The 15,994-nt window shown below is 45.8% G+C and overlaps 1 protein-coding gene across 2 annotated transcripts; it reads left to right on the top strand.

Annotated features, from left to right (window-relative positions):
* The first annotated feature begins 3,749 nt into the window (after positions 1-3,749).
* On the top strand, positions 3,750-8,131 carry LOC119337948. 2 transcript variants are annotated; one of them, XM_037610227.1, is made up of 9 exons: positions 3,750-3,992; positions 4,992-5,429; positions 5,586-5,760; positions 5,857-6,151; positions 6,493-6,565; positions 6,674-6,764; positions 7,131-7,210; positions 7,295-7,554; positions 7,672-8,131. In XM_037610227.1, the coding sequence occupies exons 1-8, from the start codon at positions 3,945-3,947 to the stop codon at positions 7,544-7,546; spliced, it is 1,452 nt and encodes a 483-aa protein (XP_037466124.1). In that variant the 5' UTR covers positions 3,750-3,944; the 3' UTR covers positions 7,547-7,554; positions 7,672-8,131. The 2 variants fall into 2 exon arrangements, with proteins under 2 accessions (XP_037466124.1, XP_037466125.1); XM_037610228.1 differs by lacking the exon at positions 7,672-8,131 and having other exon boundaries at positions 7,311-7,513.
* Positions 8,132-15,994: the final 7,863 nt, after the last annotated feature.

Here is a 15,994-nt window from a genome sequence, read left to right as displayed (position 1 = left end):
GCGGTGGCAGCCCTCGCGGCGGCGAACGTCGGCGAGGTAGAGTTGCATTCTTCGGTGCCCCGTATGGCGCATCAGTCCGGGCGTCGCAACCGCATCGTGGTGAACGTCGGTGGCTCGTCCCCAGACGGATCCCTCATCGATCTGACGTCCACCGGCACCGTTCGGGTTCCGGGCTGCGACGAGGAAGAGTAGGGCATGGGAGACGACGACGCCTTGAGTCACGTGAGCCGGCTCGTGTCCCATGCCCTACCCTACCTTGTCGGCGACTGGACCAACACTCTGAGAAGCGCAACCGGCCGCCAGACATGGCCAGGCCGGAGCCGGGCGAGCGGGGAGCGGAACCGGACGAGCTCCGCTTAGATTATGTTGCACGTTGCATGTAGTAATATGGTTTTGAGGTATTCGGATGTGGAATGCGTTTTTTGAGGGGTGACCGCGTGGTATAGATAGATATAGATGAGCTCAAAGGCACATAAATAGTACTTTATGCGAGTGCTACATTTTTATTCCCTTAATTGAACTATTGGAGAACTGTGGTCATTCTTATGACTTAATATATGAAATGGAACTGAGTTAACCCTGGAGAATCTAAAAAAAACTAGAAAATCTCAACAAACATATTGAATCGTATGATAGTTGTGCAACTTCTAGTCTCATATGGTCATAATATGGTGGAGGCTGGAGTAACACATATGAAGTTGCGTGTCACCACCCTGTTGCATAAGACAGTGTACCACAAATCATTCTCCGTCTCCACTTTCCTTTTCATATGGGAAAATAATGTTGAACTTTCACGATGAACTGAACCTGGCAGATAGACTGGAACCTCGGGCTAAAGCTCAAAGTGCAAGCACAATACTCATGGATCGCCTAGCCATGGGGTGCGCTACTCGAGCACCTAGTGGCCCCTCTTGGACGCCCTTTCTACCATGTGTATGTCTTGCCCTGCAATCTTAATCAAAAATTCGATAGATTTTATCATGGCGGCAATACAGAAAAGGCACTCCTTCACCCGTAGGGGCTAGATTTTTTGATTCCACCATCTCCACCGAGAGAACTTGTGTATGTATTGTCAACACCAAGGAAACATATGATGCATTATCTTCGTCCAGATCTCCACCTTCAATGGTATCCATTGTGTAATTGGTATATCAAGCCATTGTAATTATTTCACAATGTTGTCTCCTTATTGTTGATTGTCATGTTTGTTTATTTAGTATAATATTTCGTTCCGACTGTATCTTATTACAATATGTGATTGGTTCGTTATGCTCTTGAGGACATTTGTTGTACGAAATATCAGTTTGCATTGCAATTTTTATTTTTTTAACAACGAGTCATTTAACTATTATTAGAAAACACATCTATCACCGTGGTTTTCGGTGCATCGTGTGCTGCCATTTAATTTTATTATGAACAAATATATATTTTATTTTTTCATGTAGTTTGTTCATGTACAACATAAGGTAGAAAATATTATCGTCGGATGTTCTTGTTGAAGATTATAATACAACATGTCTTCATTTCTACTGGATGTTATTTAGTCATGGACTAATATATTGTACTCCCTTCGTCCCAAAATAAGTGTCTCGACTTTAGTACAACTTTGTATTAAGGTTAGTACAAAGTTGAGACACTTATTTTGGGATGGAGGGTGTATAAATTTTGAGATTGAAAATACCAAGATATCATAAATAACGACATTAATAAAAATAACTTATTTATTTATCACTCAATAAATGCATTTCCTATTTCGTTGATATTCCAGTGAAATGATTTTGTTATTCCATTCATATTAACACGGTTAAATTTAAATACCAGAAGATTTTTTATATTATAAACTCACTACTCTTGATAGCAGAGGCTACAACTGGCCCAGGATACATTCGGGTTTCATTAATTTATATTTATTCATATATTTTATTGAGTTAGCATATGATAGTATTTTTAGTGCTTAATTGAGATAATAAATCACAACTTTAAAGGACAAAACCAATTTGACGCATCTTCGAAAACATTTTATATAATCATATTATACTCAAGTTACATCACGCTCCCTCAATATTACACTCCCTCAATTTCATACAATATTATGCTCCATGGAATTGTTTTTTATTACGCTCCATTTCATACTCAAGTGGTTTTATACAATATTACGCTCCCTCAATTTCAATCTATATCATACGTATTATTTTTTATTTAACCTTTTCAAGTTACATCACGCATTGAGAAATTGTAAGCACACCAATCAAACACATGCATAACATTTGTAACCAACGACTCCATGAGCAAATGCATGAAGCTTAAACCCTTTTATTAACTTCTTATTAGTATTTTCCCCGCAAAAAAAAAACTTCTTATTAGTATTTATTGTATAAATTTTCTATAACGAAAAGTAAAATATAAACCGTAGTTTCAGTTGGATGGTTCCGCATGGAAACGACCACCGATGCAACCAAGGTAATTGCCCAGACGTCACGGTGTTCCAGAAAACGCTGATGACCCGATCGACTCACCTAGCTAGTGATCCATAGATTTCGTGTTAATCAGTTGTCACTGTCAATGATACGCTCCCAAACGAGAAAAAGCGCACTCCTTCATGCGTGTCGGTATACGCATATGCCCGGTTGTCCATGTCACTGCAGTGTGTCCGCGTCACTATTCAAAGCGGCGGTGCTCGTCAGGCTCCACAATGGGCGGCTGGCAATAAACTTATCTCTAAACCTTGCCGAATAAGCGGCTGATTAAGCTAGACTAGACGGGGGAGCGCCCGCTGTCCGAGTAAGCGGCCACTGTCGCGTAAAGCGCGATCCAAAGCCGATCCGTCCGTCGTCCCGGGAAGAAAAGATCAAAGTAAGAGGCCACTGTTTTGGCCAGTTCGATCGCACGGCGGACAGAGAAAGGCAGTCTGTTTCTTGGAGGGAGTGGCAGTTTGTTTGTACAGTACTACTCCGGTCACTAGATTATGGTCGCTCGGACGCCGCCGTTCAAGAACGGCGGCGCGGCGCGGCGCGGCCAACGCGAGCGTCCGAGCCCAACCCCCGCCATGCGATTGCGATCCGCCGCTCGCGGGCCGTTCGCTTCCGTGGCAGCGGCGCACGCACAGGTAGTAGTCTCGCAGGCAGCGGTCCAAGGATTTCTCCGGCGCCCGTGGCAGCGGATGCGGAGAGGCGGCCGCTTTTCTCGGCTCACACACCTCGCGCCTCTTTCCCACGGCCACGGGAACAGGCTACAGACCGCGGGTCATTTTCGACCAAAGGCATTTCAGCCACTGTACGACCCACTTTTTCTTTTGAATTATCGTTGCACAATCCACTGGCGTGGCTCCGAGATTTGACGGCTGCGCTATAGTCTACGAACCCAACCTTGAGTGGACAACAATACTAGCAGTACTACTCTCTCTGCTTACCAACTGAGGATCCAGACCATGCAGCTCGACTACAATACATTGCATTATAGGTTGCTTGCTTCAGAATGAAGGAATACGTACAACCCGCGACTGTACTTATGAGCACGTTCTGAACAGTGTCATGTACTCTTCCGTGTACTTTATTGAGCAGTATATTGCTTCTTTAAAGAAAGATTGCCGCTTAGGAGTAGTTTGGTTGCTGACTGCTGAGACTTTTTCTGTTTTCTGAGACAAGTTTGCCTGCCGAGAGTCGAGAGCGAGAGGTGGGTGTGTGGTGGCTCTAGTTTTCTTCGATAAGTAGGAAACCCGAGGGCGAAACAGGAAAAAGGGGCCGCCCAGTCCCACCCGCAAAGCTCTGCTTCCGCCGGACTTCCCCTGCCTACCCGAGCCTCCGCAGCAGCAGTGCAGCTGCTTCCCAACGACAACGCCACACCTCCTTCCTTCTTTCCTTCCCCACGATTCGTCCCTCACTCTCTATCGCCCCCGTCTCGCTCTGCGCCAAAGGCACCGCATCGAATTGTCCGCGACGGCGCCCATGGACCGCGCCGACGGGCCGCCGCCGCCACGCTCCGGCGACCGCGCGGTGAGATCCCGACCACCCCCGCTCTTCTACACCCCGGCCTCCACTACCTCCGTTGCTTTCTCTGCGTGAATTCTGCGGCGCTCTGCTGACTGCTCGTGCCTGTGCTGCCGTTCGTTTACCATCTACGAGTCCTGATTGCTCGGCTCTGTTTCCCGTTAAACTCTGCGGATAATTCGGTGTTCGCTTAATTTCGCCTGCTCCTGCTTCATCGGGAGATGCGAGCTTCGGCGGTGAATCGCGGATCTTTCGGCGCTCCTTTGATTTCCCTTTTTTCTGTCGTGGCGAGTTCAATTGCTAGTGGAGGATCGATCTGTTTCTTGATATTTTCCTTTAACCAAAGCGGCTTTCCTCAATTGTGGTAGACGGGCCCTGTGTGTGCCTACCATGGTTTCCATGCCCGTCTGTCACTGTCCTCACATGACCTACAACTATAGCAGTAGCTAGCGTCTGTTATCAGGTTTCCTGACAGTTTCTCAAGAATTTGCGACACTGAAACGGCTTGCTCGATTTGTGTCCATGTGGCTACTAGTGCGATTGTTCTGCATAGTTAGCTGTGGATAAATTGTTCATCACAAAAAGAAAAGAAAAAAAAAACAGCTGGATACATTGTTGCCTTAGGAACAGAGGACCAGCTTTCAGTTATTAGCATTACAAATGGTATGATCATTCGGGTAGGTGTTTTATTTTAAGCCATGCTCCTCTGTAGACTCATGGGTCATGGTGAAGGTGTTGTCACACTCCTCAGATTCGTGTTTCTTATCAGTGTCTGAGTTACTGAATTTGGAGTTCTAGACTGTGTGGAAGATCACTGAAAGAGAACATCTGATGTTGCTAGCCCATGTGTTTACAACCTATAAGATGAGTGCCCTGAGCTTGATGTTAAGTGTATCGGCTCAAGAATCGTGATGCGTCTCTCACATCTTTCGATGTCTTGCTCTTCTTTCTATTCCATTAGTTTTACAAGCTCAATTTAATTTCGTTCTTTGCTTGACCATGTAGGCACAAGACCAGGATGACACTGCCCAAAGTGCACAGGGGCAGAATTCGCGACGGCCAAACCTTTCTTTGCAAATACCAACAAGGACCTTGGATAACCATATACCTACTTCAACGAGGATTAATATATCCGCCAGCCCCAGTTCGACAAGAGCCGGACTGCCACCAAGGCCTAACTCAGCTAGACCAAAGTCATCTATCAAGCAGCAGAGTTTCAGGTTAAGGAATTCAGCACAGGAAGGTGACCGGACAATCCTCCTACTTCCTGGGACGGCGTCGGAAGGGTCGCTGGATAATCCAACTCAACCAGGATCTTTCTCTTTCAGAAAGGTCATTAACTCATTATCGGCAAAACGTACCTATTCTTTGCCAGTCACACCTGTTGGAACCTCTGATAAAGCTTCTCCGGGAATTCAGATAGTCGACCACCCAACTACATCTGTAAGTACATACATATTTTCTGCTGTATCCAGATAAATGCGAGATTATATACCTTTTACACAGGCCAGTTGGAAATGAGGTCTTGCACTGTCTTAAGCAAATTGCAATTTTGCAAAGGTCCTATTTTTTAAAATGTATGTTTTATGATGTTGTCAGAAACAAGAAGTTCAAGCACAAATTAGGCGATCACTTTCAGTACCAGGAAATCGTAAAAACAGGAGTTTGAGGAGAGCAGATTCACTGGGTGTCATCCGTGTGATTCCAGCAACTCCGCGACCTGTTCCAGCTGATACAGTTGTACCAACTGATGTCATTGAAGAAACAGCTGACGGTATCTACTCTCTTTAAATCTTTACTCTGGTATTTTCTTAGACCAAACCGTTTCCTTCCGGAAGCAGCATTTGTTCATTCCAGTCGTCCTTGTCAGGTCCTGAAGATGGAGGTGAAGATATTCCTGAAGAAGAGGCAGTCTGCAGAATTTGTTTTGTTGAACTCAACGAAGGCGGAGAGACACTTAAAATGGAGTGCAGCTGCAAAGGAGAGCTTGCCCTCGCGCACCAAGATTGTGCTGTCAAATGGTTTAGCATCAAGGGTAACAAGATATGTGATGTCTGCAGACAAGAAGTTAAGAATCTGCCTGTGACTCTGATGAGAATTCCGACTCAAACCGTTACCAGGCGACTAGCAAACGGTGCTCAGCAAAGAGCAGCTCAACAGTACAGGTACGAATGCTTGAGAGAATAATTTGGTTCGCAAATACAGAGTACTTTTAGGTTCAATGCTATCTGGATTGATAGGTAGGAATGCTACTGTTTTCTCCTGGTTATGTGCACTTTCTGAAACAGAGAAGGGAAAACTAACTTCAAATGTATTTTCCAGTAATTTTTGTGATTGATCTACTCTTAGAAGTTACTCCCTCCGTCCCATAATATAAGAGCGTTTTTTACACTACACTAGTGTGAAAAACGCTCTTATATTATGGCACGGAGGGAGTAGAAAACAGCAAATATTGATTGATGAGTTTGCATGTTTGGCAAAATCTGATACTTCCAGTTTCTTGCAGATTTTGGCAGGACATTCCAATTTTAGTGATGGTTAGCATGCTTGCCTACTTCTGTTTCTTGGAACAACTTCTGGTATGTGTTCCTTGCTTGTTTCTTTACCAGTTCACTTGAATGTAACTCAACCTTTTCTCCAGTTCTGTGAAAGCCATCTAAATTGCATCTACTCTTTCACTGGAACAGGTTACTGATTTGCAGTCACGTGCACTGGCAATTTCATTGCCTTTCTCATGTGTGTTGGGCCTCCTTTCTTCCATGATAGCATCCACTATGGGTAAGTAAGAATACTCTATTATTTGGGCCATTTTTGCTACTGTAAGAAGCATTTCCAGCATGACGAACACTAGATATTTTATTGAGAATTTGAGATAGTAAACAGGCTCTTCAGTGTTGTGCATGCAGTGAAAGACCAAAATTCTAGTGTTTTACTACTGCGCCTTCCAATTTCTAACTCAAATTAGTGTTGAGTTTGCTGAAAAAAATGAGTAAATCATGAGTGTATATTAAGTGTCAATGGTGGCACATTCGGTTCCAGTAGTGCTGCAGTCGGACTGTTGTGCCAATTTGCTTAGGGTTATTTATCTGTTATGTAGTGGACTTCTTGTCAACATTATAATCCGAATCTTCTTTGCTCCTTCAGTGACCAAGAGCTACCTATGGGCCTATGCATCCTTCCAGTTTGCTATCGTGATCCTGTTTGCTCATATCTTTTACAATGTGGTATGAAGCTTCTTCCCATAATTACATCCGATGCAGATACAACGCGTTTACAGCACCTCTTAATGTTTATCACTAAACTTGCAGCTAAAAGTGAATGCAGTCCTTGCGGTCCTACTCTCATCATTCACCGGGTTCGGGATCGCTATCAGTACGAACTCACTGCTAGTGGAGGGCATGAGGTGGAGATCTAGGAGGAGCCAGCGGTTAGCTCAGACGCAGCCTCAGCCTGCGAACGAAGGGCAGCATCCAGAGTCTGGGAGTAACGCCGTGAGCGAGAACAGCGGTGATAGGCAGCAACAAGGGCAACCTCCACAATCCGGTGTGCACATCGTCTGATCATCCAGGTTTGTTACCGAAAAATATCAGAGATCCACGCCATCGCTTCTCTTTTTTCTCTAGTGAGAACATTAACTGATCTTTATACCCGTGCTTACCACCGCTCTCGCTATCGGTTTCTGCAGATCAAGACGAGCGGTGATCCAAATGTGTGAATAGCTAGCTTTGCTCTGCGCAGTAGACATAGCTCGTCGGACCTCGGAATCATATAATGGTGGCAAGAATAGATACACGGGAGAAGATCTTCCTGGCCTTTGCATCGGAGGCAGGCAACATGCCGCTTGGCCATGGGTATAGTTAGTCTAGCAGTTTGACATAAAATACCTGGTTTCTTGAGTGTAAAGCATTATATATAGGTCTGAGCCTACAAAATCACACCAGAAAAGCAGAGTGCAGAGATGGTTGTTGTGTTTTACTTTACTCCTTAAGTAGCCACACAGGAATATATAGGGAAATGAGAAAATAGTACGCGAGAGCTCCTTAGCTTTGCTTGTGAGAAGCTTTTACGGATTACCATTTTCTTAAAGAGTGATTTTTTTTAATGGGTGTGACACAATTTGTTTGAATTCAGTGTGCGTCTCGAGAGAGATGGAGTGTCAGAGTCATGTGATCACTCCAACTTCGTTCTGCAGGTTCTGCTCTGTGCATCCGTGTTCAGTTGTTCATATATGTAGGAGTACTCCGTATGTGCTAAAGGATGCAAGTAAATGTTTTAGCAGCTAGAAAGCATCATCAGAACGAACGAACCAACGAACAGAATACACACGACGATGACATATCCAGCAGTGCTTCTTTCTCGAGTGGTGCTTCTCTGTTGCCTAGGGACAGAAAACACGATGCGGGCAGAAGAATGTGGTGCTGCGCGGAGCCGAACCGTCCCGCCGTCGCTTCGCTGCTAGCCGTCACCTCAAGTGCCGAGCAGCTCGAGCACACGCGTGAAAAACTACAAATCTGGCCCTTTGACCAAACTTCAGCATGAATGACCCTCCTTTAAAAAAATTTCACAAAATGGCCCTACCTGCAGGACGCCCGCACCCGGGGCGCCATGCTAAACAACACGACGCCCTGGTCAAGGGCGTCATGGGAATGCGCTGACCTGCCACGTCGACTGTAAGCGGACCCGGTTGATGGAGCATAACGCCCCGCCGGGGAGCACTATGGTTAGTTGGATGGCGCCTTGGGCCAGGGCGCCATGCCCCTTCGTTCTTATCCACACCGCCCCTTCCTTTCTTCTCTGATCTTGCCTGTTCTTATTTTGTTCCCTCGGACCCCCCCCCTCCCCCGTCGCCCCTCTATCCCTCCTCTCAGATCCGCGGGCTGAAGTGCTGGATCGAAGGGGGAAAAGGGTGGATCTTATTCCCTTTCCCATCCTCAAGGTATTCCTCTCCCTCTCCTCTTGTTTTATTGGTCAAAATACCCGCATTGGAGAAACCCTACTTCATACTCTTTTTAGGGATTTGTTAGATTGAAATGATGTATGGATGGGGATCTGTGAGGTATTTGATGGTGTATGGATAGGGGTTTGTTAGTATTTGCATGGTGAGGAAATTTGTAGGTATGACTAGGGATTTTGTTTATGGCATGGTTGGGGACATGATAGGATTAGTATGTTTAGTGAAATTTTAGGTATGAACTAGGACTTGTATTTGTTAATAGACACTTTATTGATGAATGCTTACACATGTATGTACCAATTTGGTGTAAAAGAAATTATTGTATGGATATGGACATTTGCACATGTATGTTCTTACATATGTTTGCAAATGACAATAGGGCTTACGATATACATTTCTAGTTTTGTAGGATGGCTTCTCTTATCCATCCATCGTACGACCTGCATCGTGGATGGTTCATGTCAGATGAAGGAAGGTTTTTTTATCAGCTTCACCTAAGGTCCGGCTCGGTTCATGAAAAGATGGAGTATGACGAGCGATACATGGATTATATTCGGAAGACCGGGCTTCTCCCTTCCATCTCACTCGTGTCTCGTTCGATGCCGAAGATGAACCCTTGTGCGATCACGACACTCGTTGACCGATGACGCCCTGAGACACATACTTTTCACTTATATGCTCGGGAGATGACGGTCACTTTGCAGGATGTTTCTCTGATCACTGGACTTCCCATCAAAGGAGAACCAATTTGTTTTAGCACAGATTCTGATGGATGGCGTGAGATTATGGTTGGACTCATAGGGAGGGAGCCGGGGGTGCAAAGGAAGTCCGCTGCTGCAAGTTATCATTGGATTGCTGTCAACTTTGGGGTTTGCCCGTTTGATGCGGGCGATGAAATAGTGCAATAGTGTACCAGCGCATACTTGTGGTATGTAGTTAGCCGGACTCTTTTCTCTGACGACACTGGCATGATCGTTTCATTTATGTGGCTTAAGCTGTTTGTTGGGTGGGAGCATGGACTCAGTTAGGTACGGCAACGCTGGCTTATTTGTATCGTCAGGTAAGTAGTTTTGCTTGTAATAGTGTGTTCACCATGTACAAATTTTAGTTTGTAATGACAAATTTCTTGTTTGTGTGTAGCTGGACGAGGCGTGCCGTAGGGGCGCGAATCCAAGAAACGCCACAGGGTCAAAGGAAGCCAACATCGGTGGTCTGATGCTTCTCTTATCAATTTGGAGTTGGGAGCACTTGCCAGTGGGGTGACCGACACCAAAGGTTTACGAGCTGTGGGATGATCATGATGACCCGGACCGTATGCCTACATGGGCGTATAAGTGGGACAAGGTTGAAGGTTTTGTTTGCAATTCAAAGACCATGTATTTGCACTACTGCAACGAGCTCGACATCATGACCCCGGAGCAGGTTATCTTAGTAGATTGTTGCTTTGTCTCTTTGGTTTCTTCTGTTTTCCAAAAATCATACTAACAATGTAGTTTTTTTAATCTTTGTTTATAGGTGACCTGGGAACCATATGGAGCGGTGGGTAATATTGGAACATTCAGCCATGTTGTTTGTCATGTCACCATACCTCACTCCATCATTGTCAAAAGCCTGTGCCCACTTCCCTTTATCAGCAAGGTTCCTATTTAGGAAATCTTTGCCACCATTGTTTGCTTTGGCATACACTTTGTCCCACAATTTCTCGAAATGTCTAGTGGTGAATGTGAGACAACAATCATGGAGAAGGTCACACAATTCCTTGTCTCCACATGCCCGGTAAAAGTTAGACACAAAATGCCTCATGCACTATATATGATGCATGCGAGGATGTCCTGGAATGTCAATCTCCACTACATTGAGTATCCCTAGGTGGCGGCCCGAGATGATGCAAACCTCTCTTTGAGGTCCAATTACCTTGGTCCTCACTAGACTAAGAAACCACCCCCAGTTGTCATTGTTCTCCGTCGACACCAAAGCGAAAGCCAATAATGGAACCAATTTGTCACCACCATCATTAGCAACGGTGATCAACAATGTGCCCTTGAACTGGCCGGTCAGAAATGTGCCATCCACATACATAACCAGCCTACAATGCTTGAAGGCTCTAATGCATGGCTCAAAAGTCCAGAATGCACGTCCAAATATTTGAACGAGTGCATCGTTGTATATCCTTGTTCTCACGCAATCTGGCTCCACCACATAATACATGCCCGGATTTTCTGCTGCCATTGCTTTCAACACGATTGCGAGGCGGAGTATGATTATTCCCAACCACCGTACAATATCTCAAAGGCGGGTTGCTTGGCCTTCCATGCCTTCCCGTTCTTCACCGTCTACCCAAAAACCCCCTTCATCATCTCCATCAACGCCCCAATGGGATATGTTGGGAGTATCTTTATGGAGGGTGAAAATCGATATGCAATGAATTTGGAGGCCAATTGACGACGAGCATCCTTTACATTGGCCTCATCAATATCCTTGCCACTACATCAGTGGTGAAACACGGAACTTGTAATCTTCCTTTGGGGCCGCCTTTCACACATCGTGCACGGATAACCTAAGAGCAATGCTTCTTGTGTTCCTCACATTTTACCATACAATGCAATTTGGAGTTTGCTTGGCCACAACGAATGGTCGATGAAACTTAACTGCATAGTCCTTGACCCATATTTGAAGCTCTACCAAGCTTTCAAAGACTGTTCCTTCACTAACAACATACACAATTGCCACCATATCTCGCTTTGAAGTTAACCTTGGTGCAAGAATTTACTTGTGCCACCATCGACAACCGCCTTATCGGCTAGGCTTACATCATGGAACAATGATGTCTTGTGATCCCGGCCTATTACCTTCTTGAAAGCATTGGCTTCTTTAGCCGTCAAACCATCCTCATATATTTCTTCATCCGGGCCTTCGTCCTACCGAGTCCCCTGCATAGGACCTATTTTATGGAATGTCATGGTCCATGTCCTCTTCCATGTAATTTGCCTCCACATCGCCAACATAATCTCACGAAGATAAGCCTCCGATTCATCACCCTTGAAAGTGTAGGAAATATGCCCTAGAGGCAATAATAAAATGGTTATTATTATATTTCCTTGTTCATGATAATTGTCTATTGTTCATGCTATAATTGTATTGATCGGAAACTGTAATACATGTGCGAATACATAGTCCACACCATGTCCCTAGTGAGCCTCTAGTTGACTAGCTCGTTGATCAACAGATGGTCATGGTTTCCTGACTATGGACATTGGATGTCATTGATAACGGGATCACATCATTAGGAGAATGATGTGATGGACAAGACCCAATCCTAAGCATAGCACAAGATCGTGTAGTTCGTTTGCTAGAGCTTTTCTAATGTCAAGTATCATTTCCTTAGACCATGAGATGGTGCAACTCCTGGATACCGTAGGAATGCTTTGTGTGTACCAAACGTCAGAACGTAACTGGGTGGCTATAAAGGTGCACTACAGGTATCTCCGAAAGTGCCTGTTGGGTTGGCACGAATCGAGACTGGGATTTGTCACTCTGTATGACGGAGAGGTATCTCTGGGCCCACAGTAATGCATCATCACAATGAGCTCAATGTGACTAAGTAGTTGTTCACGGGATCATGCATTACAGAACGAGTAAAGTGACTTGCCAGTAATGAGATTGAACGAGGTATTGGGATACTAACGATCGAATCTCGGGCAAGTAACGTACCGATTAACAAATGGAATTGTATACGGGATTGCTTGAATCCTTGACATCGTGGTTCATCCGATGAGATCATCGTGGAACATGTGGGAGCCAACATGGGTATCCAGATCCCGTTGTTGGTTATTGGCCGAAGAGCTGTCTCGGTCATGTCTGCGTGATTCCCGAACCCGTAGGGTCTACACACTTAAGGTTCGATGATGCTAGGGTTATTAGGAAGATTTGTATGTGATTACCGAATGTTGTTCGGAGTCCCGGATGAGATCCCAGACATCACGAGGAGTTCCGTAATGGTCCGGAGGTGAAGATTTATATATGGCAAGTTGTCATACGGTCACCGGAAATATTCGGGGGCATATCGGTATTGTACCGGGGCCACCGGAGGGGTTCCAGAGGTCCACCGGGAGGGGCCACCGGTCCCGGAGGGCCTCATGGGCTGCAGAGGGAAGGGAACCAGCCCCTTGGAGGGCTGGGCGCCACCCCCCCTTGGGCCCATGCGCCTAAGGTTGGGGGGGGAACCCTAAAGGGGCGGCCCCCTTGCTTGGGGGGCAAGCCCCCCCCCTTGGCCGCCGCCCCCCTCTAGATCTCATCTAGAGGGGGGCGGCCCCCTTCCCCCTTCTCTCTATAAATAGAGGGGCGAGGGGAGGGCTGCAGCACCACATCCAAGGCGCAGCCCCTCCCCTCCCCAACACCTCTCCTCCTCCGCAAGAGCTTGGCGAAGCCCTGCCGGAGAACTGCCGCTCCATCACCACCACGCCGTCGTGCTGCTGCCGGAGCCCTCTTCCTCAACCTCTCCCTCCTCCTTGCTGGATCAAGGCGCGGGAGACGTTACCGGGCTGCATGTGTGTTGAACGTGGAGGCACCGTTGTTCGGTGCTTAGATAGGATTCGACCCCGATCTGAATCGCTACGTGTACGAATCCTCCAACCGCATTCTTGCAACGCTTCCGACACGCGATCTTCAAGGGTATGAATATGCACTCCCCTCTCTCTCATTGCTAGTTACTCCATAGATTGATCTTGGTGATGCATAGAAATTTTTTAATTTCTGCAACGATCCCCAACAGAAAGAACATGCGGTGCCCCCATGTTTGGTTTTGGTAGTTGATGATAATCTCTATGTACTAATGGTTGCCTTGAGTAATATTTGAAGGTTTTGTCCATAGGCTTTTCTTGGAGTACATGTGTTGGTTTCAAGGAGAGTTTGTGTCGACCAAGGTGCTATTCAAGGAATTGCATAAAAGATTGGTCTTGTGAGAGGTTGATCAAGACTAAGTCAAAGAGTAAATCAAGTTGATCAACACACAAAGCGTAGAATATGTACCGAGAGGGATCAAGTGATCCCATGGTATGGTTTTGTCCATAGGCTTTTCTTGGAGTACATGTGTTGGTTTCAAGGAGAGTTTGTGTCGGCCAAGGTGCTATTCAAGGAATTACCTAAAAGATTGGTCTTGTGAGGTTGATCAAGACTAGAGTAAATCAAGTTGATCAACACACAAAGCGTAAAAGATGTACCGAGAGGGATCAAGTGATCCCATGGTATGGTTTTGTCCATAGGCTTTTCTTGGAGTACATGTGTTGGTTTCAAGGAGAGTTTGTGTCGACCAAGGTGCTATTCAAGGAATTACCTAAAAGATTGGTCTTGTGAGAGGTTGATCAAGACTAAGTCAAAGAGTAAATCAAGTTGATCAACACACAAAGCGTAGAAGATGTACCGAGAGAGATCAAGTGATCCCATGGTATGGTAAACATTGTCAATTACGCTTTGTGTACTATCCCATGGTCTTCGTGAGAGTTCTTTGTGGGGTTAGGATGCGGTGTGCAAGTTCAAGTGATGCATCATGAAGAGATCAAGTGCTTGAAGCTTGCCATACATTTGGTGACAATGGACTTGTGAAGATGAGCCGAAGAGTTGCTCACCCATAGTGTACTCTGGGGGAGCAATCATCTAGTCTTCATCGAGCCAACGCAATCAAGAAAGGTGGTCCAACTTGAGGGAGTCAAGATCATCATCATCTAGCTCAAGTGTACCATGTGCAAGGAAAATGTTTGCCCTTGATAGGTTTTCTATTTTACCGATCTCATGGTGGTAGTTGGGAGACCGAGTTATAGGATCGTTTGCCGTACTATCAAGGGGGGCTCTCAAGTTGGTAGCTTGATCGTATCGTTAGTAGAGAGCTCAAACCATTGCATCCTTGCATCATGTTTCTTGGTTCTTGTTTGGTTCTCTTTGCGAGTCTTAGAGCTTATGGTCATCTTTATGACAAGCTTGAGTTCATCAAAAACGGAGTTCGCATGCGTCTTCTATGATGTTTTTGGTGTTGGAGGTTTTACCGGTCTTATCCGAGGAAGGTTGCTCACCATTTTCTTATGGGACTTTTCTCATTTGATTCTTATTGATATTTCTATCAAGATTGTGTTATCCCATCCCATGTCGTTAGCTTTCCAACAAACTTGGTTTCGTTGAATTTGGAGTCCGTTTGCAGAAGTTGTGGCTGTTTTGGTAAAGGCTGCAGTGGTACTACCGCGGCTAGAGCGGATGTAAATTTTACTACCGTTCCAGAGTGGTACTACCGCGGCTCCTGAGCAGTAGTAGCGCTCCAGAGCTGTACTACCATGGCTCCTAAGCGGTAGTACCGCTCTGGACCAAAATCTCATGTTTTGCTCAGGGGAGGTAGGCACGGAAGTATTTTTTTAGTACCGCTCGCAAGCAGTAGTACCGCTACCATTAACAGTAGTACCATGAGGTCGAGCGGTAGTACCGTGAGGACGAGCGGTAGTACCGCTCCGGTGGTTCTACTGGCCTTTTGCCTCCTCGCTGTTGTTTTTCAAAGGGGTACTATCGCCCTAGCGGTAGTAACGCTCCTTGGAGCAGTAGTACCGCTCTGTGCGGGCTGTGAGCCTAACGGTTGGATTTTTCCCCACCTATAAAAGGGGGTCTTCTTCCCCATTCAACCTTTTCCTTTGAGCTCGTGTTCTTCCCCCATTGTTGACCTTCTTCGAGCTTGCTAACTCTCAATCCCTCCATGGATTCTTGCTAGTTTTTGAGGGAAAAGAGAGAGGAGATCTAGATCCACATTTCCACCAATCACTTTCTCCTCTATGTGAAGGGAACCCCTTGGATCTAGATCTTGGAGTTCTTGGTGTTCTCCTTCTTGTTCTTCCTCTCATTTTCCTCCCTAGCATTAGTTGATTCGGTGGGATTTGAGAGAGAAGGACTTGGGCATTTTGTGTGCCCTTCCCATTTCATATGGTGCATAGGTTTGAGTTCTCCACGGTGATACGTGGAAGTGAAGTTTGAGAAGCTTATTACTCTTGGGTGTTTGGGCACCCTAGAGCTTGTTCCTCTT

This window comes from Triticum dicoccoides, chromosome 7B (genome assembly GCF_002162155.2).
Source record: "Triticum dicoccoides isolate Atlit2015 ecotype Zavitan chromosome 7B, WEW_v2.0, whole genome shotgun sequence".
Taxonomy (NCBI): domain Eukaryota; kingdom Viridiplantae; phylum Streptophyta; class Magnoliopsida; order Poales; family Poaceae; genus Triticum; species Triticum dicoccoides.
Note: the sequence above shows the minus strand (reverse complement) of the source record. Positions and strands in the feature narration are given on the sequence as shown.